This window comes from Geotrypetes seraphini, chromosome 18 (assembly GCF_902459505.1).
Source record: "Geotrypetes seraphini chromosome 18, aGeoSer1.1, whole genome shotgun sequence".
In the NCBI taxonomy this organism is placed as follows: Eukaryota; Metazoa; Chordata; class Amphibia; order Gymnophiona; family Dermophiidae; genus Geotrypetes; species Geotrypetes seraphini.
In genome coordinates this window covers 40,512,375-40,535,914 of record NC_047101.1, presented here as the reverse complement: position 1 = coordinate 40,535,914, position 23,540 = coordinate 40,512,375, and the positions used below count along the sequence as shown (strand labels likewise).

General features: G+C 44.2%; 1 protein-coding gene across 1 annotated transcript in view; it reads right to left on the bottom strand.

The window, feature by feature from the left end:
- Nucleotides 1-6,126: 6,126 nt before the first annotated feature.
- RELL2 (RELT like 2) overlaps nucleotides 6,127-23,540 on the bottom strand; it is a 33,802-nt gene continuing 16,388 nt past the window's right edge. The window contains exons 5-7 of the mRNA XM_033927728.1: nucleotides 20,479-20,661; nucleotides 9,851-10,333; nucleotides 6,127-7,014 (exon numbers count right to left, since the gene is read on the bottom strand). Coding sequence (XP_033783619.1) covers nucleotides 9,859-10,333; nucleotides 20,479-20,661 — 658 coding nt within the window. The 3' untranslated portion in view covers nucleotides 6,127-7,014; nucleotides 9,851-9,858. The remainder of the gene's footprint in view (nucleotides 7,015-9,850; nucleotides 10,334-20,478; nucleotides 20,662-23,540) is intronic.

Genomic DNA, 23,540 nt, shown 5'->3' with positions numbered 1-23,540 from the left:
TTTGAATGCACCCCTGCACTTTATTTGCATAAGAAATTTGTTTTGAAACAGGGGAACTGATGATGTACGGGGCAGTGTTTATTTAGACCATCGGTCTGGTGCTGGTCACCTATGAACACTTGCCCGGGGCTAATTATAATTCGAAGGGTTGATTGAGCCTGTAATGAAATCCCTTTACTATCTAATATAATAAAGCCCTAAGTGCGCATGCGCACTCCCACCTGCATGCTCCCATTTTCCGTGCGCTGTAGGGACCCGCAGGTAGGAGTGCGCATGCGCGCGGTGGCGCAGAACCTGTCGGCCACAGAAGATCTTGCCATCTGAAGGATGTGAACTGGCCAGGGTGACGTCAGCGGGGGCCAGAATGGACTTTAATTCCTGCCTCCTGCTCTGGCTGGGCCCACGTAAAAAAACCAAAAACCCCCAGAGCTCACTTCGGGTCCGGCAAGGGCTGCGGGTCCTGAAACCTTCCGATTCAAGCAGCGTCTGCAGCACTCTACACGCTGCTTCGGGGCCTTCTACTGCCCTGATGTGCTAGGCAGTAGAAGACCCTGAAGCAGCAGTGTGTAGAGTGCTGCAGACACTGCTGGAATCGGAAGGTTTGTTGGGACCGCGGGAAGGGAAGGGGGGGGCGGTAAGGAACTAAGGGAGCCGGCCAGACCACGGGAAGGGAAAGGGGGGTAGGGGAAACGCTGCTGCTGCACAGGGAAGTGGTGTGGGGGGAGGGAAATGGAGGGGGAGGGAATGCTGCTGTGGCTGCTGCACAGGGAAGTGGTGGGAGAGAAATGGTGCTGCATAGGAGGCAGGGAGAGAGACAGATAGAAAGAAAAGAAGAAAGACACAAGGGCAGGGAGAGACAGCGGGAGGGAGAGAGAGACAAAGACATATATTCTAGCACCCGTTAATGTAACGTGCTAAAATACTAGCTATTAGCATAATTTAATTCTTGCTAAATTTAAACTGCGGGTGTTATTCTTGGGAGTTAAGGTGGGGGGTTACCAATTATTTTGGTTTAGTTTCCATGTCTCTGTGTCAGGACTTCTCTTTAGAAATTGCTTTAAAATCCATGTGCTAGAATACAGTGGTGCCTCACACAACGAACTTAATTCGTTCCAGGAGCAAGTTTGTTATGCGAAAAGTTCGTTATGTGAAACGCGTTTTCCCATAACAATACATGTTAAAAAAAATAATTCGTTCTGCAGCATAAAATATGCTAAGATGACATAAAAAAAGATAAATTTGTCAAAATGGTGAAAATGGTGGTCTTGCTGAGGCCAAACTCTTTGACGAGGTCACACTGTTTTACCCCACATTCACTCCTTCTAATTAGTTCCCGTTTCATTTCAACAGAAATCACCTTCCTGCTTTTTTTAGAAGCCATGATATATAAAAAATATTGAGTTTATCTTAAAAGGACGACTGTATACAGTGAGAGAGGGCAGTTAAGCGCAGTGACTAACGACTGCCTGCAGTGCCTGCGCGGAAGGATGCAATACATCGGCAGCTCGGGCGACTTCGTTGTGTGAAACGAAGTTCGTTGTGTGAATCAAGACATGAAGTTCGTTGTGTGCAGCGTTCGTTGTGCGAGGCACCACTGTACTTGTGTCAGTGTCAACAGTTCAAAAAGTGCCTGGTATCCTTGCTAAGCCGTCCCGGTGGGTTTCTATGGGGCATTTGTAAAGTGTATTAGAAAAGCAAACTCTCTCCTGAAAACCTTAACGCTCTGTTTAATTACCTGCTGAAAATACATTTCACATTTACTCACTAATGCCCAACTGCCACGTTCATCAGTGGCCTCGCATGTTCATCCCATGCCAGGAGCAGGAAGATACAATGAACGGCTTCTAATGGAAAAGCTTAAACTCCTAAAGCACAGATAAATATGGAGTTCCTGTAGACCCTTCAAAACAGATTGGAAAAAGAGGACAGCAGTAATCTTCTGAGACACATTAATTCTAAGGTAAACTGTCACAGTGGCCCATTACTAAGATGCATCTTTCTCTTCTTTGTTGTGATATGTTAGCAAATGATGTATCTGTGCACTTTACCTCCTGGAGGGAGTCTTAACTTTGCACAATTTGACATTGTTATTTTTTTTAATTAACTTATTATTTCATTGTAGTTAATAAAAAGCTGCTGTGTGCCAGGATGCAGGGGAAGCCCCAGAGCTTCAGAGGCTGATGTTTAAAAAAGCTGGCAGAAAAGCACATATCGTCATTTCATAAAAAATGCACATTTTTTTTTTTTTTTAATTTACATGTTTTATTTATTTTTTCAAGTATTTCTTTACAATCCTTCAATATAGTCTCCATGCCAACGTCCAGTAAGTTTCATTATTCCATCCAAGACACCGTTTTAGTTCAGTTGCCGAATGGCTCGGGTACCGGCGGAAGAAAGCTCTTCCAGAGATGCAAAACGATGTCCGCGCATAGGTTATTTCAAATTTGGAAAAAGGTTGTTGAAGTCTGATGGACCCATGTCTGGACTGTAGGGAGCATGAGGTAACACCTCCCAGCCATATTCACGTACTTTTTCAGTGACGAGTGGAGAGCTCCATCTTCCCCACAACCAAAAAAATTTCAATGAGTTCAATCAAAAGTCAAACAAATGATGATTTTTGCTTATGATCATGAAGGCATCATCATCACAGACAAAGTGCCATGTGGAAGAAGTGTCACAGCAGTGTATTATCGTGATTTTGTTTGCGAAAAATGCACAAAACCCGACCTCAGTTGCTCTTGGCTGGGCCACTCATTCTTCACGGCAACGCTCGCCCCCACATAGGGAATGCCATTGGAAAAACTACACAAATACGGCTGGGAGGTGTTACCTCATGCTCCCTACAGTTCAGACATGAGTCCACCAGACTTTGACCTTTTTCCAAAGTTGAAACAACCTATGCGTGGACATCGTTTTGCATCTCTGGAAGAGCTTTCTTCTGCCGGTACACGAGCCATTCAGCAACTGAACTAAAACGGTGTCTTGGATGGAATAATGAAGCTTCCCGGGCGTTGGGACCTAGTCATTGCAAAGCAGGGGGACTATATTGAAGGATTGTAAAGAAATACTTGAAAAACAACAACAACAAAAAAACATGTAAATTTAAAAAAATAAATAGTGTGCATTATTTATGAAATGACCCTTGTATTTACCTTCAACAGAGGACTGTATGCTAATCAGATAACTCTTGGTTGTCTCTAATACATACAGGGGGCAATATTTAAACTCTGTGGTGTAGTGTTTCTTTTAAACACCGGCCATATAATTGAAAGTTTTATTCTCAGAATTCAGCACCTATCAAGATCTGAAAATCGGCACTGCATGTCTGAGTAAGGTGCCAGTCCACTGGCATAGTAAAGGGGGTGCAGTCCACCCCAGGCACAGTCTTTGTAAAGAGCACAAGTATCCATCTTCCTCTCCACCCCTTCCAACCCAACCCCTCTTGCCGCACATGTGTGCCCCTTCCCTCGTACCTCTTTCTTTTCCTCCCTATGTGAGCAGCATTATGAACTTGCAGCCCTCGTTGATGTCGCCTCTCTCTGACGTCATTTCCGGGCACCACACCTAAGAAGTAGCTTCAAGAGGGATAGCCGCCGACGTGGGCGGCAAGTTTGCACCGGTGCTCGCACCTGAAAAATTAAAAAGGTACGGGGGAAGGGGCGTACGCGTGGCAAGGGGTTTAGGCAGGGGAGGGGCGCCACTCACCCTCGTTACTTCACTGTGCCAGTCACCGCCAGCATTTGGATAATGGCCGTGTCTGCACCATTATCTGCATAGGATTCTAGATCATCTTAATGTATCTGGATACTGATGCAGCCAGTCTCTGAATAAATCCCAGTGCTGCCCCCTAGAAAGGCCCAGCACTATTTGCATAGCGCTGGGGCAGTCAGTAGTGATTTTCAGCAGCCCTATCCAAATAATGCTGTCAGAAATCCATGTACGGTCCTGGTCAGTGTTGCTCGCCTGGTTTGCAAATGCTGGTACATAGATAAGCTTTAACTACTAGCCACTGAATATTCCTCGCTATTTGGCCAGTCAGGAACAGCTCCTGGTCGGCCAAATAGCATACAGCCAGCTAGTCGCCAATATTCAGCAGGAGAGCGCCAGCTCTCTCTCGTTAACTATCCTGGTCGGCTGCTATTCCAGTGGTCAACTATGTCGCATGACATAGCGGGTCACCACAAATATTCACCGACTGGCCAGTTAAGTTCAGTGGCTAGATAGGCCTGCCTAAAAAAACAGGTCTATTTGTGGCTGCTATGACTTGGTCGGCCAAAAATAATCCGGATATGTGATGCCAGTCGCTGGATATGGTCTGATTTTGCTGCTGACCATAGGAGTTAGCCAGCTGTCTCCCACAGTCTGAATATCAGCCCCCAGGACTACAATTTCAACATTTTTTTTTTGGGGGGGGGGCGACACTGTCATAAGAACATAAGAACATAAGCAATGCCTCTGCCGGGTCAGACCCGAGGTCCATCGCGCCCAGCAGTCCGCTCACGCGGCGGCCCAACAGGTCCAGGACCTGTGCAGCAATCCTCTATCTATACCCCTCTATCCCCTTTTTCAACAGAAAATTGTCCAATCCTTTCTTAAACCCCATTACCGTACTCTGCCCTATTACGTTCTCTGGAATCGCATTCCAGGTATCCACCACCCGCTGAGTAAAGAAAAACTTCCTAGCATTTGTTTTGAATCTATTCCCTTCCAATTTTTCCGAATGCCCTCTTGTTCTTTTATGTTTTGAAAATTTGAAGAATCTATCTCTCTCTACTTTCTCTATGCCCTTCATGATCTTGTAGGTTTCTATCATGTCTCCTCTGAGTCTCCGCTTTTCCAAGGAGAAGAGCTCTAGCCTCTCCAGTCTTTCAGTGTATGAAAGGTTTTCCATGCCCTTAATCATTCGTGTCGCTCTTCTCTGGACCCTCTCAAGTATTGCCATATCCTTCTTGAGGTACGGTGACCAATACTGAACACAGTACTCCAGGTGCGGGCGCACCATTGCCTGATACAACGGCAGGATGACTTCTTTTGTTCTGGTCATAATACCATTTTTAATAATACCCAACATTCTGTTTGCCTTCTTCGCGGCTGCTGCGCATTGCGCCGTTGACTTCATTGTTGTATCCACCAATACACCCAAATCTCTTTCAAGGTTACTTCCCTCTAATACTAATCCCCCCATTTGGTAGCTGAACATCAGGTTTTTTCTCCCTATATGCATGACCTTGCATTTCCCTACATTGAATTTCATCTGCCATTTATTCGCCCACTCCTCCAGTTTGTTTAGGTCCCTTTGTAGATCCTCACACTCTTCCGTAGTTCTAACCCTTCTACAGAGTTTAGTGTCGTCCGCAAATTTTATAACTTCACATTTCGTCCCCGTTTCCAGGTCATTTATAAATATATTGAACAGCAGCGGTCCAAGTACAGACCCCTGCGGAACTCCGCTCGTGACTTTCCTCCAGCCCGAGTAGTGACCCTTCACTCCAACCCTCTGTCTCCTGCCTGCCAACCAGTGTTTAATCCATCTGTATACGTCCCCTTCCACCCCGTGGTTCCATAGCTTCCTAAGCAGCCGCTCATGGGGTACTTTGTCAAAGGCCTTTTGGAAGTCAAGGTAAATGATGTCTACAGGTTCCACTTTGTCCAACTGGCTGTTTACCCCCTCAAAGAAGTGCAGTAAGTTTGTTTGGCACGATCTTCCCTTGCAGAAGCCATGTTGGCTCGCTTTCATCAGCCCATTTTTTTCGATGTGCTCACAGATGCCTAGCAGCAAAATAACCTAAAGAGACTGGTTTAATAGCATGGATATATTTTAATTATTTTTATATGCATAAAAGGAGGGGGAACTGTAATGGCATAGCAGAGAGCAGAAATAGAACATTTATTACATGGAAGAGCCTCATCTGCAAATTCAGATAGGTCCTCCCCCTCCAAACGTCACTAACTAATAGCGATAGCCATTTGTACTGCTGCAGTCCAGAGAGTGAAACTAGCGTTTAGTTCTTTCTTCCTGGTAGTTTGGAAGAGAGTGCATCAGCAGTGGTCTCCAACGCATTCCCTCCCCCCCCCCCCCCGCCACCAACGCATGCCCTCCCCTCCCCCCCCGCCAGAGTCCTCTGTTGACTGAACTGCTGTTCAAATCCTGTAAATGCATTCGTTTCAATTTTCCCGCCTGAAATAATAACTGCAAACAATCTCTTAACTGTGTTACTCAGGTGTCCCATTTTCTACTGTTGACAATTCCCCCAAAAAGTGAGTTTCTAGAATCAGTGTTCGTATTAATTTTAATCTTTAATACCCAGTCTGCCCAAGCAGGTCAAGGCATTCTACAAAATCAGTAGTAAGTGTAAGCCTGAAATCTTTTTGTGCCCCTCAGAGCTTTCTCGTAACTACACTACGGCCCTTTACATGAAAAAGGTTGGAGACCACCGGCATAAGGCATCTGTAAAACAGGATTTTCAGTATTATTCAAGGCAAGTGCTAGTCTATATGAGCGAACGTTGTATTGCTGTGACCAAGGAATAACAGGTTAAAGGGTGATCCTCTGTGAATGAAGGGTTGTGGGATCCTTGGAGCTTCTCATAAAAGGAGTTTAGGGATGACTCAGCTGGTAAGTCCATTCTATCTGTGCCCTTCTCTTCAACTGCCAACTCCAGCCTCTGTCCCTTCTGCCTTGCTGCGCCATCTGCTTGGAACAAGCTGCCTGAATCTCTGCGGCGGGCTCCGGCTTAGGTAGTGTTGAAGGCCCAGTTAAAAGCCCGCCTCTTTGAGAGCGCGTTCGACTCCTTACGCCTCTCACCTTCGGTTCTGCATCCCCAACCTTATATGTCGTGTCTGTCTGTCCAAGTTAGATTGTAAGCTCTTCCGAGCAGGGACCATTATAAATGTCAAAATGTATAGCGCTACGTATGCCTTTCAGTGCTATATAAGTAGTAGTAGTAGACTGCAGGAAATGAAGTTTCTGTCACCATTGTTAGATAATCACTGTTGGGATCTTGCTGTGTGTCCCTGTAGGGGGAAATAAAACAAAATGTAGACCTTAAACAAGTGGAAGGATTTTCTGCCAGAAAAATGACTAGGCCCTATAAGAAAGGGCAGATGGACAAAGGCCTAATCTATTCAGAAAACCTTGATCTTTGCTGGCAGCTTGTTTATCTGGAATTCTGGCACTTTGTGTCTTCCAGAGGCAGAATCCAAAAAATGTGTTCTCCTCCTTTACCCTGAAGAGGCCAAGGAAATTAATCAGTTAATTTTGAATTGCCATTGGTGAAAATATTGTGGCGCCAGAGAAAGTTCAAGTTTTTATTGATTGAACTTGTAATATCTTACCCCCACCCTCTTCTCTCAGGAGAACTGATTATATGCTATTATCACCTGCAGACACTCTAAATGCTTCCAAGGTCTGAGAGAGTTTCCAGGAAAGGAGGTTGCTCACACCACCAGGGTAATCAGAGCTTGGCACCACTGCCATCTGAAGGAATAGGGAATGAGAAATAATAGGCATCTGGAGACCTGTGGCTATGCTTAATGTAGCTGTCATAACCTTGCTTGATAGAAGCAAGGTCCCACTATCATCTTGTCTCCTGTGCTCAGTTAGAACATTCTGTAAAGTGGTTTACCTGAGGTCTATGAGGTACGCATATAGGTAGCTTAATGGAAACATCTGCAGAAAGAACTATTATTATTTCAAATGTATAGGTTGTTTTTTGGGGTTTTTTTTTAGATGTTCTGTGAACTAGTATATGTAAGTTTCAAGTTTAGCTTTGGAACTTGCCAGAGGAAGTAGTACAAAAAGTTATATACCTGACTTTAAAAAAGGTTTGGACATGTTCCTGGAGGAAAAGTTCAAAATGTGCTATTAAGGTAGACATGTGAAAAGACACTACTTATCCCTACGGGATTGGTAGCATCGAATCTTGCTACTCTTTGGGATTCTGCCAAGTACTTGTGATCTGGATTGGCCACTGCTGGAAGCAGGATACTGGGCAAAATGAATCTTTCAGTCTGCCCCAGTATGGCAATTCTTAAGTTCTTAAGTTTATTATTTCCTGGATGTATCATTGCGTAGCATATGATTTTTAATTCTCCTCTATGTTTTTGAGGTTAAAAAAAGGTTTGGACAAGTTTCTGGAAGAAAAGTCCATAACCCATTATTAAGGCACTGCTTATCCCTGGGGCTAAGTGGTATGGAATCTTGCTACTTTTGGGGAACCTGTCAGGTACTTGTGATCTGGATTGGCTGCTGTTGGAAGAAGGATACTTGTGGGCCTTTGGTCTGAATCAGTTTAGCAGTTCTTATATTCTTATGCTTCTCCTAGACTCACCACCAACACTCCTCTGAACCATTTAGTAAGGTGCAGCATTAAGGCTTGATGGCTGGGTGAGGAAACTGTTATTGTCTGAGGGTGACGTAGCAATGAAAAACTATTTTTGGCTGCATTATCTGTTCTACAGGTATGCTATCTTAGGCTTCGGTTCATGTTAGTATAATTGAGAAACAGAGAACATACAAGCAGAAAAGGACTATTTTGAAACACCCAGTTTAATTCTACTCAGAACTCTGGTCCAAGTCAATCCTCATTAAAATCAATGGCCCATGCAAGCAAGGTGTGTAAATCATTGCATTTTGAATACAGATGGTGAGCCCCAGAATAGAGAATGACACGGTGACAAAATTAATCATCGTTCCCGTCCCTGCGGATAACCGCGGGAAATAATCCCATGTCATTTTTTAGTGTCTATTTCAACCTCAGTCCTTCTACACCAGCATTCTTCAAAGCAAAGCTGGGCCCATTCATACTCTGATTCTTATGGGAGCCAAGGATAATGAGGCCATTGTGACATCACTGATGTGATTGGCTCTTAGGCACTAGTGGATTGAGGCATTATGACATCACAATATCTGCTCTGGATACCAGAGACTGTCATTCTGTAGTGTCTGTTTCAACCTCAGTCCTTCTACACCAGCATTCTTCAAAGCAAAGTTTGCGGGTCAGTGGTTGTGGCCATTCATACTCTGATTCTTCCCTCTCTCCTTAAAGAATGACATGAAGATGGTTTCCCGCGGTTATCCGCGGGGACGGGGACGGTGATGAATTTTGTCACCGTGTCATTCTCTACCCCAGAACTGAAAAGATGTTTTACAAGGGGATGGGTTGAAAGATGAGGAAGGGAGAAAGAGATGCTAGGCCCGGGAAAGGGGAAGGAGAGGCAGAGAGAAAATATTGTTCCCTCCCCCTTTGGGCTCAGGTCCATTCAAAACTGGTCATCTGGCTAGCGCCATTTAGTTTTAAACGGTATAGACACTTTTAAAACAAATAAATAAAAATAAAATAAGATAAGATAGTTGGACTCCAGTTTTAGAAACACCACATAAGCTTTTACATTACATTACATTAGGGATTACCTTGCAGTTCAAGGCGGATTACAAAAGAATTATCCAAGATGTATTACAACAAGAACTTACAAAAAAATATAATAAAATTAAATTTAAAAAATTGGTCATTTTCAAAAAGAGTAAGAAATGGGTAAGGTTATTTGTTTGGGGCAGTTGGCTTTAGTGAGAGGTGGAGTTTGAGACTTGCGGTAAAGCTTTTGTGGCTTTAATTTACGTTACAACTAGGGCAAAAATGAGGGCACTTTCCCAGCCGCATTGGCTATTCTTGTTTCAAATGTACCTCTAAAGGCCTTGTTTGCAGCAAAACAGCATAATCAATTAGAGAGCTTGGGGGCAAGGCTGGAGATTAGTTTGTTTGGCCCTTCCAACCAAAAAGGTATTCCACTGCCCATGATTTTCAGGGCCTTCACGCAGGGGAACCATGGAAAGTAATAAGTACCTACCTACCTGATAATCTAGATATTTTTTTCGACATCCTGTTTTCTGTCTAAAGTCACTTTGGAATCACTGTGCTCTTCTGTCTCAGTCACTGCTACAGTTCCTCCTTCCCCTAGTGCCTGATGCGGGCAACTGTTTCTCCTCTGTTTGTTCATACACAATTTTATAGATTCTTCTTGACTTTCATTCTCTTTGGTAACTGACGCTTGAAACTCCTCAGCTTTAACATTAGCCACATCCGTATTCTGTGCATCATCATACAGGACGTGTTCCTTGCTGAATTTCCTTCCTATTAGTCCTTTTTTCTGGCTGCCGTTTGGCGCTGTTCCATGCTGAACTGGTCCATTTTTGCTGCATCCCTTTGAAGTTGCTTCAGTTTTTTTCCCCTCATGTACCTGGTCTGAAATATTGTGCTTACTGCTGGCGTCAGAAGGTGGATCATCATGTGACTCCTGAAAGCTTGGCTTCTTCCCAATGTGAGTGACTCGAAACCTGGTGGCAGAAAGTATTTGTCTTAGAACTTGAACAGATCAAAAGGAAAATGAAGCTAACCCATTAAACTCATTCTCCTACAGAAACCAAAAGAAAATCATCGCCAGCGCGAGCAGCTTCTCTGCCCTATTGCTCACGCTGTTGTTGGGTTTCCCTCTGATGTCACTTCCTGGCCCCATGACCAGGAAGTGATTTCAGAGAGGAGTCAAGCTGTTGCAAACAGCAGACTGGAGAAGTTGCTCATGCTGGTGATGATTTAAAGAGGTATGGAGAAGGGGGGATTGGAGGGTGTCAGCATGGCATGGAGGGGGCAGAGAGGTGCCAGTGTCCCCCCAAGATGGGCCGCCCCCCTGCCCCCCTTTACTATGCCACTGCATTGTGATAAACTACTACTAATCATGTCTGTAGTGCTACCAGACACACACAGTGCTGTACATATTGCATGGGTGTCCAAGTTCTGATTTTATTAAGCCAGGATTATAGATATTTAAAACTGCAGTCTATCCTTATGGCAAGGGGATGTGGTCTGGGCATGTTTTGGGTGGGATTAGGGAGGGGCAAAATATGGACATCCAACTCGATTTCAGAGTGTTGTCTGTATCCTAAAAAAGATGTTAATTGTTAATTAGACTTGGTACTCAGCATGTCCAGGTTACAGAAAGGTGCTCTGAAGGAGATTTGGAAGTAAGTCATCTCCTTAACCCCCTAGTGGTTTTATTTAAGCTTGGTTGTGTTTGTTTTAAGGCACTAACAGGCTCAGTTCCTGAGTATCTTCTGGAATCTTTTATTATCACAAACTCTAAACATTCTAGAAAAACTCACTCATTATTTTCATTCCCTTCTGTAACTTTTAGGAACAATTACTATCTTTTCAGGCAGCCTCATGGTCCAGGGATTTAACTCATATATTTATATTCTCAAACTCGTATCAACAATTTCGACGCGCCTTAAAAACGTATCTTTTCAGGGAATCTTTTGAAAGCTAGATATTGGTTGTTTATTCATTTGTATTACTAGTCTTTGTGAACTGTATAGAACTTAACGATCATTTTATGGTTTTATGGTATGTTGTTATGCCCCCTCCCCCCCAAATACTGAAAAGCGAAACTGGGTTCTGTGACCGCTTCAGGAAACATGGATGTTCATGTTACTAAAACCTTTTTTAAATGAATTTCATAATAGACCTCTATAGTGGTGGAGTAAAGAGGCTCGGGGGTGCTATCTTTGTGGGGGTCGCCAGCACCTCTCCACCTCCTGTGTACCTCTTTAAATGTTCACCAACACAAGCAGCATCTTCCACTTGCTGTTCACGTTATTTTAATTTTGGTCTATGCACTGACAAATGGAGAGGCCATTTTGATTGTGTTTACAGGAAAAAAAAAACCCAGATAGTAGTTGAGAACTTGGAACTGGTATCCAGCTACAACCAGCGAGCAGCTAGAGAATGACACAGTGACAAAATTCATCACCGTTCCCGTCCCCGCGGGAAATAAACCCATGTCATTTTCTAGTGTCTATTTCAACCTCAGTCTTTCTTCAAAGCAAAGCTTGCGGGTCAGTGGTTGTGGCCATTCATACTCTGATTCTTATGTGAGCCAAGGATAATGAAGCCATTGTGACATCACTGATGTGATTGGCTCTTAGGCACTGGTGGAATGAGGCATTATGACATCACAATATCTGCTCTGGATACCAGAGACTGTCATTCTGTAGTGTCTGTTTCAACCTCAGTCCTTCTACACCAGCATTCTTCAGAGCAAAGCTTGTGGGTCAGTGGTTGTGGCCATTCATACTCTGATTCTTATGTGAGCCAAGGATAATGAAGCCATTGTGACATCACTGATGTGATTGGCTCTTAGGCACTAGTGGATTGAGGCATTATGACATCACAATATCTGCTCTGGATACCAGAGATTGTCATTCTGTAGTGTCTGTTTCAACCTCAGTCCTTCTACACCAGCATTCTTCAGAGCAAAGCTTGCGGGTCAGTGGTTGTGGCCATTCATACTCTGATTCTTATGTGAGCCAAGGATAATGAAGCCATTGTGACATCACTGATGTGATTGGCTCTTAGGCACTGGTGGAATGAGGCATTATGACATCACAATATCTGCTCTGGATACCAGAGACTGTCATTCTGTAGTGTCTGTTTCAACCTCGGTCCTTCTACACCAGCATTCTTCAAAGCAAAGCTTGCAGTTCAGTGGTTGTGGCCATTCATACTCTGATTCTTCCCTCTCTCCTTAAAGAATGACATGAAGATGGTTTTCCACGGTTATCCGCGGGGACGGGAACGGTGATGAATTTTGTCACCGTGTCATTCTCTACAGCTAACCACTTCATGTAACCTATAATTTCCCATTGTCTCCAACAGTTTGGATAGGAACTTAATGCATCTGAATTGCTAATTACGCTATAAGTCACCATGAGCATTATTGGAACAATGAGGTAAATTTTTAAAAAGAAGATGCAACTGAAAATCATAAAGCAAAATCTACAGAAGGCACAAATTAAAGAAGTCTCTTTCTGGGGTTCAGGGCAGCTTGTTCCTGTTACGTCTGAGCTTCCAGTTGGTGTCACAGCAGGGTCCAGTGCTATGAGGGTTCTTTTTCTCCTCCCTTCCAATTTTCACAACCCAGTTACCTCAGTGCCAGTCCTTAGCCAGTGACCCCTCAGCAGGGCTTCTAAAGCACTGCAGTTGTGGACACTAAGGGCCCCTTTTACAAAGCCACGGTGGCAAGTATCAGCGCAGCAAATGTGACACAGCCATAAGACTTGAATGGGCTGTGTCACATTTCCTGCACAGGACTCGCTACTGTACTTTGATGGGCAGACGGGATGTGAGCCATTTGGCATTTATCTGCCTTCATGTTTATATGTTTCTATAAGAGACAGAACCATTCCTTGACATAATCCCCCATCCGAACAAAGTTAATTTTATTAAAGTCTAGAACCTTTACTTTTGAATGAGCCCTCTCTATAACCATCTCAGAGAGTTCCTGCCTTAAATTGGCAAGTGAGATGTCTAAATCAACCAACAGTTCCAACTAGGATCCCAGTTTCGGCAGTGTGAACTGCCTTCTTCAGGGGATATATAGTCAACAGTGGTATAGCATAAGGAAAATACTTGATGACCGATTCTATATAGGATGCCTGTGTGCAATTCTCTAAAGCCGCATAGGTGGCTTCTGAGACTGGGCATCCTATACAGAATCCGGGCCGTAATGCACATTGACAGGCAAATTTCTGTAAGCCTTTTAAGCACACATTAGCACTTAACGCAGTTTAGTAAAAGGGCCCTTAAATCTACATATAGTGAGGTTCTCACAAGAGCTGGAACACATATCCAGCCCTTTCTGGAGCAGGAAGTCAAAAATCTGACCTAGGAACTAAATATTACCACTGAGTTACTGAACAGTCCATTAATAGTTTGACAGAATCCAGAATTACTATTTACATACCCTCTCCATCACAGCTCAAGCGAGTTTCCTTTACTTCCTATAGGGAAACTCGCTTTGATATACAATTTGGTTTACATTACATTACATTTGTGATTTCTATTCCGCCTGTGCCTTGCGGTTCTAAGCGTATTAAAGTTAAAAGAGATCAGGACATTACCGAGAGAATTACATTACAACGGTTTAAGTAAATTACATGTTGTGGTATAGAAATACAAGTACAGTGGTGCCTCACACAACGAACTTAATCCGTTCCAGGAGCAAGTTTGTTATGTGAAACGTTCGTTGTGTGAAACGCGTTTTCCCATAAGAATACATGTAAAACAAAATAATTCGTTCTGCAGCCCTGTTGTCCCATAAGAATACCTGTAAAACAAAATAATTCGTTCTGCAGCCCTACATTTCCCTCCCTCCACCTCACCTCACATGCAGAGCCTGCCAGCCTTCTCCCTCACCCAGCCGCACGATCTGCAGGAGGCTAAGAACTTCGGGAACTGGGTCAGTTCCCACTGCAGCTCCATGTGACTCTAGGCAAATCACCTGACCCTCCAGTTGTCCTAGGTCAGTGGTCGGCAAACCGCGGCTCGCGAGCCGCATGTGGCTCTTTAGCCACTTGAGTGCAGCTCTGCACTTGCCTAGGGCCCGAAACTGTCAGAAGGGTCCCAGGGCTGGCGTAAGAGGGGGGAGCATAGATCTAAGGGGCCCTGCGATCCAAACTTCTTTATTAAACACCTAAATTTTCCTTTTCAGAGGGACCCCGACATGGCAGCTGTTCTCATAAACTGCCGGTAGCTGCCCCGAAGCTTTCCCTTTGCGGCGATCTGCCCTATCAGAAACGGGAAGTTGCAGCAGAGGGAAAACTTCGGGGCAGCCGCAGGCAGTTTGTGAGAATGGCTGCCATGTCGGGGTCCCTCTGAAAAGGAAAATTTTGGCTGGAGAGGGCAGTGATCTCTTGCCTTCCCTACTGCTCCTCCCCCGTACTGTCCAGCTTTCCCTCCCCTGCTGGCCAGAACTCCTCATCTTTCCCCCAAGAAATTCAACAGTTTTCCTTCCTCCCTCTTCGGCTGTACCAGCAGGTTAGTTTGTCTGCACAATATTCACTGCTGCTGTGCATCAGCGGGTCTGGCTCCCGGCACGATCTCAAAAAGCTGTGCACGCGCAGCTGCTGGAGTTGATCAATGTTCTCCTCTCTGCAACTTCCGGTTTCCGGTTGCGTCAGAGGAGAAGATTGAACAACAGAGCATGCGCGCATGTGCTGCTCCCTGAAAGCGTGTGGCTGGCCGAAAAAGAAAGCCGGAAAACTCGGCATCCGAGGTAAGGTGAGGGTGCTGCTGTTCCCGGCTCACATTAGGAAGCGGCGAGAGTAGTTCCGCCCCCCCCCCCCGGGCCCCTCGGGCGACTTCGTTGTGTGAAACGAAGTTCGTTATAGGGAGCAAGACAAAAAGTTCGTTATGCGCAGCGTTCGCTGTGCGAGGCGTCCGTTATGCGAGGCACCACTGTATAAGATATCTGGATTTATCGATAGAATAATTTGACAGGGTTCAAGTAGTTACAAGGTTCAGTGGGGAAAACAATATAGGCAACTGAAGAAAGATACCTAACTTTGAAGGAATCAGTTAAGTGGATACCTAAGGGAGATGCTTATTTAGGAGTTTGGATATTTTTGGTAAATGAGGTTCAAGGGGATGACTAGTGTGTTATTTACTGGGGAGAGTGCATGTGCGATTGGGGGGGAATATTAAGTAAGGTCGTGTTTTTTGAAAAGAAATGTTTTGATTTCTTTCCGAAACACTTTGATGTCTGTTGTTTTGATCATCAGTTTGGTGATGGTGGGGTCAATTTTCGCTGCCTGAGTTGCTAGAAGGCTGTCGTAAAGTTTCTTACGTCGGGTACCATTATGAGGGGGGAAGGTGAAAAGATTCTGAGTTCTTCTTGATCTGGGTAGTCGGTAGCGGCAAAGACGGTTGTTCAGGTAATTGGGGGCCATACCATGGGTTACTTTGAAAAGTAAGCAGTAGAGTTTGAATTGAGTTCTTGCTTTTATCGGAAGCCAGTGAGAGTCTACATAGGCGGGTGTGACGTGGTCGAATTTGCTGAGCGAGTAGATGAGTCTGATAGCTGTGTTCTGAACGGTCTGTAGTTGTTTTATCATAGTATTTGGGCAAGGTAGGTAGAGGCTGTTGCAGTAATCTAAGGAGCTGAGTATGAGGGATTGTACAATGATCTTGAAGTGTTCTTTGGAATTATGTTCTTTGGAATTATGCTCGTAAACCAAGGTTCCACTGTATTTGCTTCAGATCAATCTTCGGTATGTCCCCAGGTTACCTTGTTTCCCATTTCTCCTTAAATCACTCAAATAAGTCCACACGTAGAGTCCAATTATTCACATATCCAACTGTCAAATCGTGTCGTTTTAAGAGACTTCTCGATAGAACTCTCTCTTTCCAGACAGCTAAAATGAACGCCTGGTTTGGCAAAATTATGCCAGGAGTCTCATCATATTACTTTTTTAGAAAATAATTAAAGACACAATTATTTGACAAATTTGTAACCTAAACTCCCTAATGCTTTTTAAAATATAATATGTATCTTAGAAATTGATGTTTTTTTAAATGAACTGTATATTTGCTGGATGTTCAGCCTTAACTGCTGTGAACCGCCTAGAACCATTCGTGGTCTGGCGTTATATAAGAATAAAATTATTATTAAATTATTATTGAAGTTTAGTGTTTACTTATCATAGGCGTCCTTGAAAAGGAAGGTCTTTAAGTTGGTTCCTCCCGGAGATGTGAGGTGCAGTTACAGAAGTGTATCGTAGAATAGATGTCGCAGGGAAGGAATCACCAGAAGATTCTGGTTACCTGATTGAAGTGTTCTAGTTGCACATTCAGGAAGAAGAAGTCTGTTTATAAATGGTGGTGGGGGGGGGGGTTAGTTTGGTTTTAAAGATAAGTAGTAAAATTTTACATGTAATTTGATGAGTGATTGGGAGCCAGTGTGAGGTCAGAAAACAGTATGAAATTATGTTTGGAAGGTAATTTGGTGCAACTATGGGCTCCTTTTACGAAGCCGCGTTAGCAGTTCAACGCACATAATAGCGTGCTCTAAATTGCCGGCCGAGCCCTATGTTTTCTGTAGCGGATGTAAAGTTGTGGAATAGTTGAAGTGGACTTAGACCAGATATACTATCAGATCGACAAACTTAAAAGTGACAAATCCCCTGGACCGGATGGAATTCACCCGAGAGTCTTAAAGGAATTGAAGGTTGAAATCGGAGAGTTATTGCAAAAACTTGCAAACCTGACAATCAGAACTGGACAGATACCGGATGACTGGAGGATAGCGAACGTCACCCCAATTTTCAAAAAAGGATCGAGAGGGGAACCGGGCAACTATAGACCTGTGAGTCTTACGTCTGTCCCCGGCAAGATGGTTGAAGCACTGATCAAGGATAGCATGGTCCGGCACTTGGACGCACACGACTTGATGAAACCCAGTCAACATGGATTCAGGAAAGGGAAATCATGTTTGACGAATTTACTCCAATTTTTTGAGACCGTGAACGAGCAAATTGATAGTGGGAAGCCGGTGGACATAATATACTTGGACTTCCAGAAAGCGTTCGACAAAGTTCCACACGAAAGACTTCTCAGGAAACTACAAAGCCATGGCATAGAGGGGGATATACAAAGATGGATAGGCAAATGGCTGGAAAACCGAAAGCAGAGAGTGGGCATAAATGGGAAGTTCTCCGACTGGGAGAAAGTGACTAGTGGTGTACCCCAGGGCTCGGTACTTGGGCCGATCCTTTTTAATATTTATATCAATGACCTGGAGGAAGGAACATCCAGTGAGATCATCAAGTTTGCAGACGATACAAAACTATGCCGGGCGATCAGATCGCAGGAGGATAGAGAGAAACTCCAGAGCGACTTGTGTCGGTTAGAAACATGGGCGGAGAAATGGCAGATGAAGTTCAATGTGGAGAAATGCAAGGTAATGCATTTAGGCAATAAGAATAAGGAATACGAGTATACAATGTCAGGTGCAACTCTGGGGAAGAGTGAACAAGAAAAGGACCTGGGTGTAATGATAGATAGGACCCTGAAGCCGTCGGCACAATGCGCGGCAGCGGCAAAGAAGGCAAATAGAATGTTGGGCATGATAAAGAAAGGAATCTCGAGTAGATCGGAGAAAGTTATAATGCCGCTTTATAGGGCAATGGTCAGACCACACTTGGAATACTGCGTCCAACATTGGTCTCCCTACCTAAAGAAGGATATAAAACTGCTGGAGAGGGTGCAGAGACGAGCAACAAAACTGGTGAAGGGTATGGAGAAACTGGAATACGAGGACAGACTTATAACACTAGGATTGTTCTCCCTTGAGAAAAGGAGACTGCGTGGGGATATGATCGAGACCTTCAAAATACTGAAAGGAATCGACAAAATAGAGCAGAGAAGATTATTTACATTGTCCAATTTGACACGGACTAGAGGACATGAAATGAAGCTAAGGGGGGACAGGTTCAGGACTAATGTCAGGAAGTTCTGCTTCACTCAGAGAGTGGTTGACACCTGGAATGCCCTCCCAGATGAGATTATTGCGGAATCGACCGTCCTAGGCTTCAAGAGCAAACTAGATGCATATCTCCTTAAGAGAGGCATGTAAGGATATGGTGGACTATAAATTACGACAGGTGTACACCTGCCAGGGCCTCCGCGTGTGCGGATCGCCGGACTTGATGGACCGAAGGTCTGATCCGGAGATGGCATTTCTTATGTTCTTATGTTCTTATGAATACCCTACCAGGAATTCTGCGTTTGTGTGCTGCTAGACTGAATTTTAAGAAAATGTTAAAATTCAACTGTTTGTGAAGGCTTTTTTGAGTTGAAATTTTATATTCAAATTGGATTTGAAGATTTCTGTTGTTTACCGCCCATTTTTAGGAGTGTTGTTTTTTGAACAACTGAATTATGTATGCTTGTTTAACATTTTATGCTTATTACTATGGAAACCGTATAGGTAATATACAGTATATAAATTTTTTAAATAAATAAAAATTTTATAAGGAGTGAACACGTAACTCACTTATCCAGATATTTTCATTCTGCTCCCTGTGACAAGCAAAATTAAAATTAAAAAAATGAATAAATGATAAAATATAATAGTGGTGCCAGCATTTCACTACATACAATTTGGGGACATTCGATGAAGTTACAGCGAAATACTTTTAAAACCAATAGGAGAAAAAAAAAAAATTTTCACTCAGAGAATAGTTAGGCTCTGGAACGCATTGCCAAAGGTTGTGGTAAGAGCGGATAGCATAGTTGGTTTTAAGAAAGGTTTGGACAATTTCCTGCAGGAAAAGTCTATGGTCTGTTATTGAGAAAGAAATGGGGGAAGCCACTGCTTGCCCTGGATCGGTAGCATACAATGTTGCTACTCTTTGGGATTCTAGAATCTTGTTTTTCTCTGGGATTCCAGAATCTTGCTTTTCTTTGAGATTCTGTATGGAATATTGCTACTCTTTGGGTTTGGGCCAGGTACTAGTGACCTGGATTGGCCACCGTGAGAACGGGCCACTGGCCTTGATGGACCATTGGTCTGACCCAGTAAAGCTATTCTTATGTTCTTATGTCTGTATCTGGATCTAAATAAGAGTTTTCTACATTACATTTTGGGGAAATTGATGTGTTGACAGGCTTAGCAGAAAGGCCTAAGATTTGCATAGACATGGAAGCTGAAATACTCTTTCACTGGCCCAGATGATCCCTTCAAAATCTGAAGTTTAAGAACATGGGAAGGTAAGAGGGGAAATTTGCCCTACCACTGTCAATGCTGTACCAGCTAGGTGGATACATTGAGGGTTTAGTGCTATAAATCTAAATCTTTTCACTACCACTAAATGCATCATTATAGCAAAAACAAATAATTCATTTTGCTGTTCATTCTTGATTTTTCACCGGAGGTCTGTCTATCATACCAATGTAAATATATTTACCATTCCCTCTTTCCAAATTGATCCACAGTGCCTCTTCCTTGCCCTGCAGATCCTGCAATTGTGTGACTTTAATATGATCTTTAACATATAGTGCTACTCCCCCCTCCTTTTCTTCCTACCCTGTCTTTCCTGAACAGATTATAACCCGGTATAACTACATCCCAGTCATGGTTCTCCATGAACCTCATCTTCATGATCACCACTATACCTAATTCATTTTCTTCCATCACAGCTTGTTTCCCATACTTCAAGCATTAGTATATACTGCTTTCCAGACATTGCCTCCTTTTCCCATCCATTTAGTGATTTATTTACCGGAGAGCTTATACTCACCCGGTGACTTTGATCACCCTGTCCCATCACTTCTTGTTTAAAGCCTTCTTCAGTAGATTAGCCAGCCTACCACTGAAAACATTCAGGGGAGAGAGCTCCAAAGTTTATTTGTAAGCTATGCCTCCTGAAGCCCATAGCAATTTTCCTGTTTGCCACCCCCTTATAGCAATCCTGGAATGACCCTGACAATAACTGTTTCATAGTAGTTATGTCCGCACTTTTGGACTGGCCACTTTATCCACTGTTCTGCTCCTTCTGAGAACTATAAGGTTGGTAATGGCCTGTGCAACTTCATATTACCATTCTCCCATGTGTGCTACTACCAAAATGAGTCATGCTGGGGTGAATACCTCCCGACTGAAAAGACGGTGACTTCTCCTGGCTGTGGCTTGCTTTTACCCTCTTTGGATCTGCCCATACGATGCAATCGACTTTTCTTCTTGCAGTGAATACAGGGAGTAAGGGTTGATCCCAAGTGGACTGTATGGTGGTGGGGAGGACCAGCATCCTGGCTGTTACGATGGGGACAAAGGCTGTAAGGAGAGAAGAAAAGTTAGGTCCTTGAGTTTTTTCTAATATGGTCATTTATGATCCTTCTTTCTAAAATGAAATGAATATAGTGGTGTAGTAAGGGGGGGAGGGGGCGGTCTGCCCTGAGCGCTGTCATGGTGAGGATGCAGACTCCCATCCTCCTTTCCGCCCACCCTGCTGCCACGCTTGCACGCTTCTTCCCTCCCTCTGTAACTGTCCTGGCACTCGCGCCAAACCCCAACCTACTGTTGCGCCAGCGTTGGCTCGTCCTCTGACGTCAGTTCCTGGACCCGTGCCTAGATAGTGACAGAGGAGAGCCGACGCTGGTATGACAGCAGCTTAGGGGTTGCTGATTGCACCAGGAACATTACAGAGGTAAGGGGGAAGGGAAGAGGCACGCACGCGCTGCAGGAGGAGACGGGGAAGGAGCATGAGGAGGTGGGGGTGAAGAATAGGTTGGGGTGGGGCGCCTCTCACCCTCGCTACGTCACTGAATAAATATCAAACAATTTTGTGCCGTTTATTTTGCTCTTTGTGCTAACAGAGAAATGAATGCATCTCTCTTTGAGCCAAATTTAAAGAGTGCTTAAAAAAGCAACAGTCTTAAAATAGCAAGGGCACCCAGGTGGAATATCAAAAAGATTTTTATTTTATGCCTAAAGTTTTATTAATAAGTTTAAGTTTGGTTGTTTTTGCTTTAAAGTTTTATTTGATTTAGCTCCTAAATATATAACTGAGCTTTTCTCTTTTGCAACCAACAGACATAAGAGAAGCTCACACCTGAATTTAGTTTTTCTGCCGGTTAGAGGATGTAAACTTTAAAAACATCATCAAAATCTTTTTTCATATCAGGCAGCATTATGGGTCAAAGATCTAGAACAATTGCTTCTGCTTACTGATACTTATGGACAGTGGTTACCAAGGGCAGGGGGGGGGGCAGACCGCCCCGGGTGCACGTCCTAAGGGGGTGCAAAGCCGGCCAGGTCCGGAACTTCCTGGGACCTGCACTTCAGCGCGGCTGCCAGTCCACCCCTGTGGCCAAGAAAAGGGCTAAGAGGCCGGCGGGAGAGGCAAATTCATCCTTTAAGGAACACCCTCCCGATCTGGCTCTATCCCGCCCCTTTCATGATGCCACTGGACAAGGTTGCAGCGCCCAGACAAGGTTGACCAATGGCTGAGAACACTGTCTGGTGGCATCACGAAGGGGGCGGAATAGAGCCAGATTGGGAGGGTGTTCCTTAAAGGACGCTTTCGTCGCTCCCGCTGGCTTCTTAGCCTTTTTCAAACTGTAGCAGTGGCATACCAAGGGTGGGGGTGCGTACCAAAAAAATGATGGGCTGGGGGGTGTCAAAAAAATGATGGGCCGGCGGAGAGTGTAAAAAATGATAGGCCCTGGGTGTCACATACCCTAGGTATGCCTGCTTATGGGGAATTTAGGATGCATTTTAAAAACATATCTGTTCTTGAAGTACTTAGGTAGCTGTTCTGTAAAAATTTTATTATGCAATAATCAGATCTTTTTAGGGTTTTTAGTTATTGGCTTTTAACTATTTTAGTTTTATTCAATTTGTTATAATTTTAACTATTATAAACTGCATACGGCCTTGCGGTATATAAACTGTTGTTGTTATTATTATTATTATTATTGGGAAGGCAAGGTGGGAAAACCTGTCTTATTACTCTCAATAGATTGAACTCAGTTAGCCCATATTTATTTATTTAAAAACTTAATATACTGCCTGGAGTCACAGTGGTTTTCAAATAAGCATACATAAAGAAAAAAAATACAAATTATTCTTCAAAATATTAACAACACATATGAAAACAGATTTGCAAATTCTTCAATAACATATATAAAAGATGGTACAAAGGTGATCAAACAACTTTAGGAAAGACAGATCAAAACTACGGGGTTCATAATAAAATTTAAAAAAAGTCTAAAAAGTGGCCTAAATGGCTACTTGGATGATCAAAAAGCCTGATCGTCCAAGTACCCATAATCAAAGCTGGTTTTAGACGTATCTAAAAACAGCTTAGGCCTTTCCCCTGCCACTAAATGCAAAGAGAGAAAAGAGGCGTGTTTAGAGGAGGGGAAAGGGCGGGCGTTGGGCGGGAGGTGAGCCGACCTACACCTAGGCGTGCAGCAGGTATAACCAAAACCTTAGGCAGGTCTAAGTGCCGAAAAAGGGGCCGCTGAGCTGATCATGGCTGCTGTGATCAGCTCAGCGGCCCCAGCAACCTGCCTACCCCCTACAGCAAATATCGCGGCAGGAGAGATGCCTCATCTTCCCTACCGCGATGCCATCACTCCTCTACCCGAACTGCTGCGACCCGCGGCAGGAGAGATGCCCTATCTCTCCTGCCGCGGGTCGCAGCAGTTCAGGAAGAGGAGTGATGGCATTGCGGTAGGGGAGATGAGGCATCTCTCCTGCCGTGATACATCACCCCTCCACACACAACATCGGGGCAAGAGGGAGCCCAAGCCCTCTTGCCCCGCGGCACCCGCGGCACCTCCCGATTACGATCAGGCTAGGAGGGAGGCCAAGCCCTCCTGGCCTCTCGCCCCCCACTCCCCTACACGATGGGGCAGGAGGGAGCCCAACCCCTCCTGCCCCAATGTCTTTCTCAATAACAAACTATGGTTTAAGTATAGGAGTAGTGGGTAGAAATTTTCCCTAGTAGTGCTGTTTTATCAGGTGAGGACCTGGCCCAGGGAACTAGTGATAAAGGGTCTCAAAATCCCAGTCTAGTCTACCTTCATACTTCTAAAGGAATAGATGCCAGACTGGCATTTTGGCACCCTTTATCATCAGTGCCTTGAGCCAGTGCCTCACCTGGTCCAGCAAGAGGGGAGATACCAGATCACAGGTAGGGGTGGGGG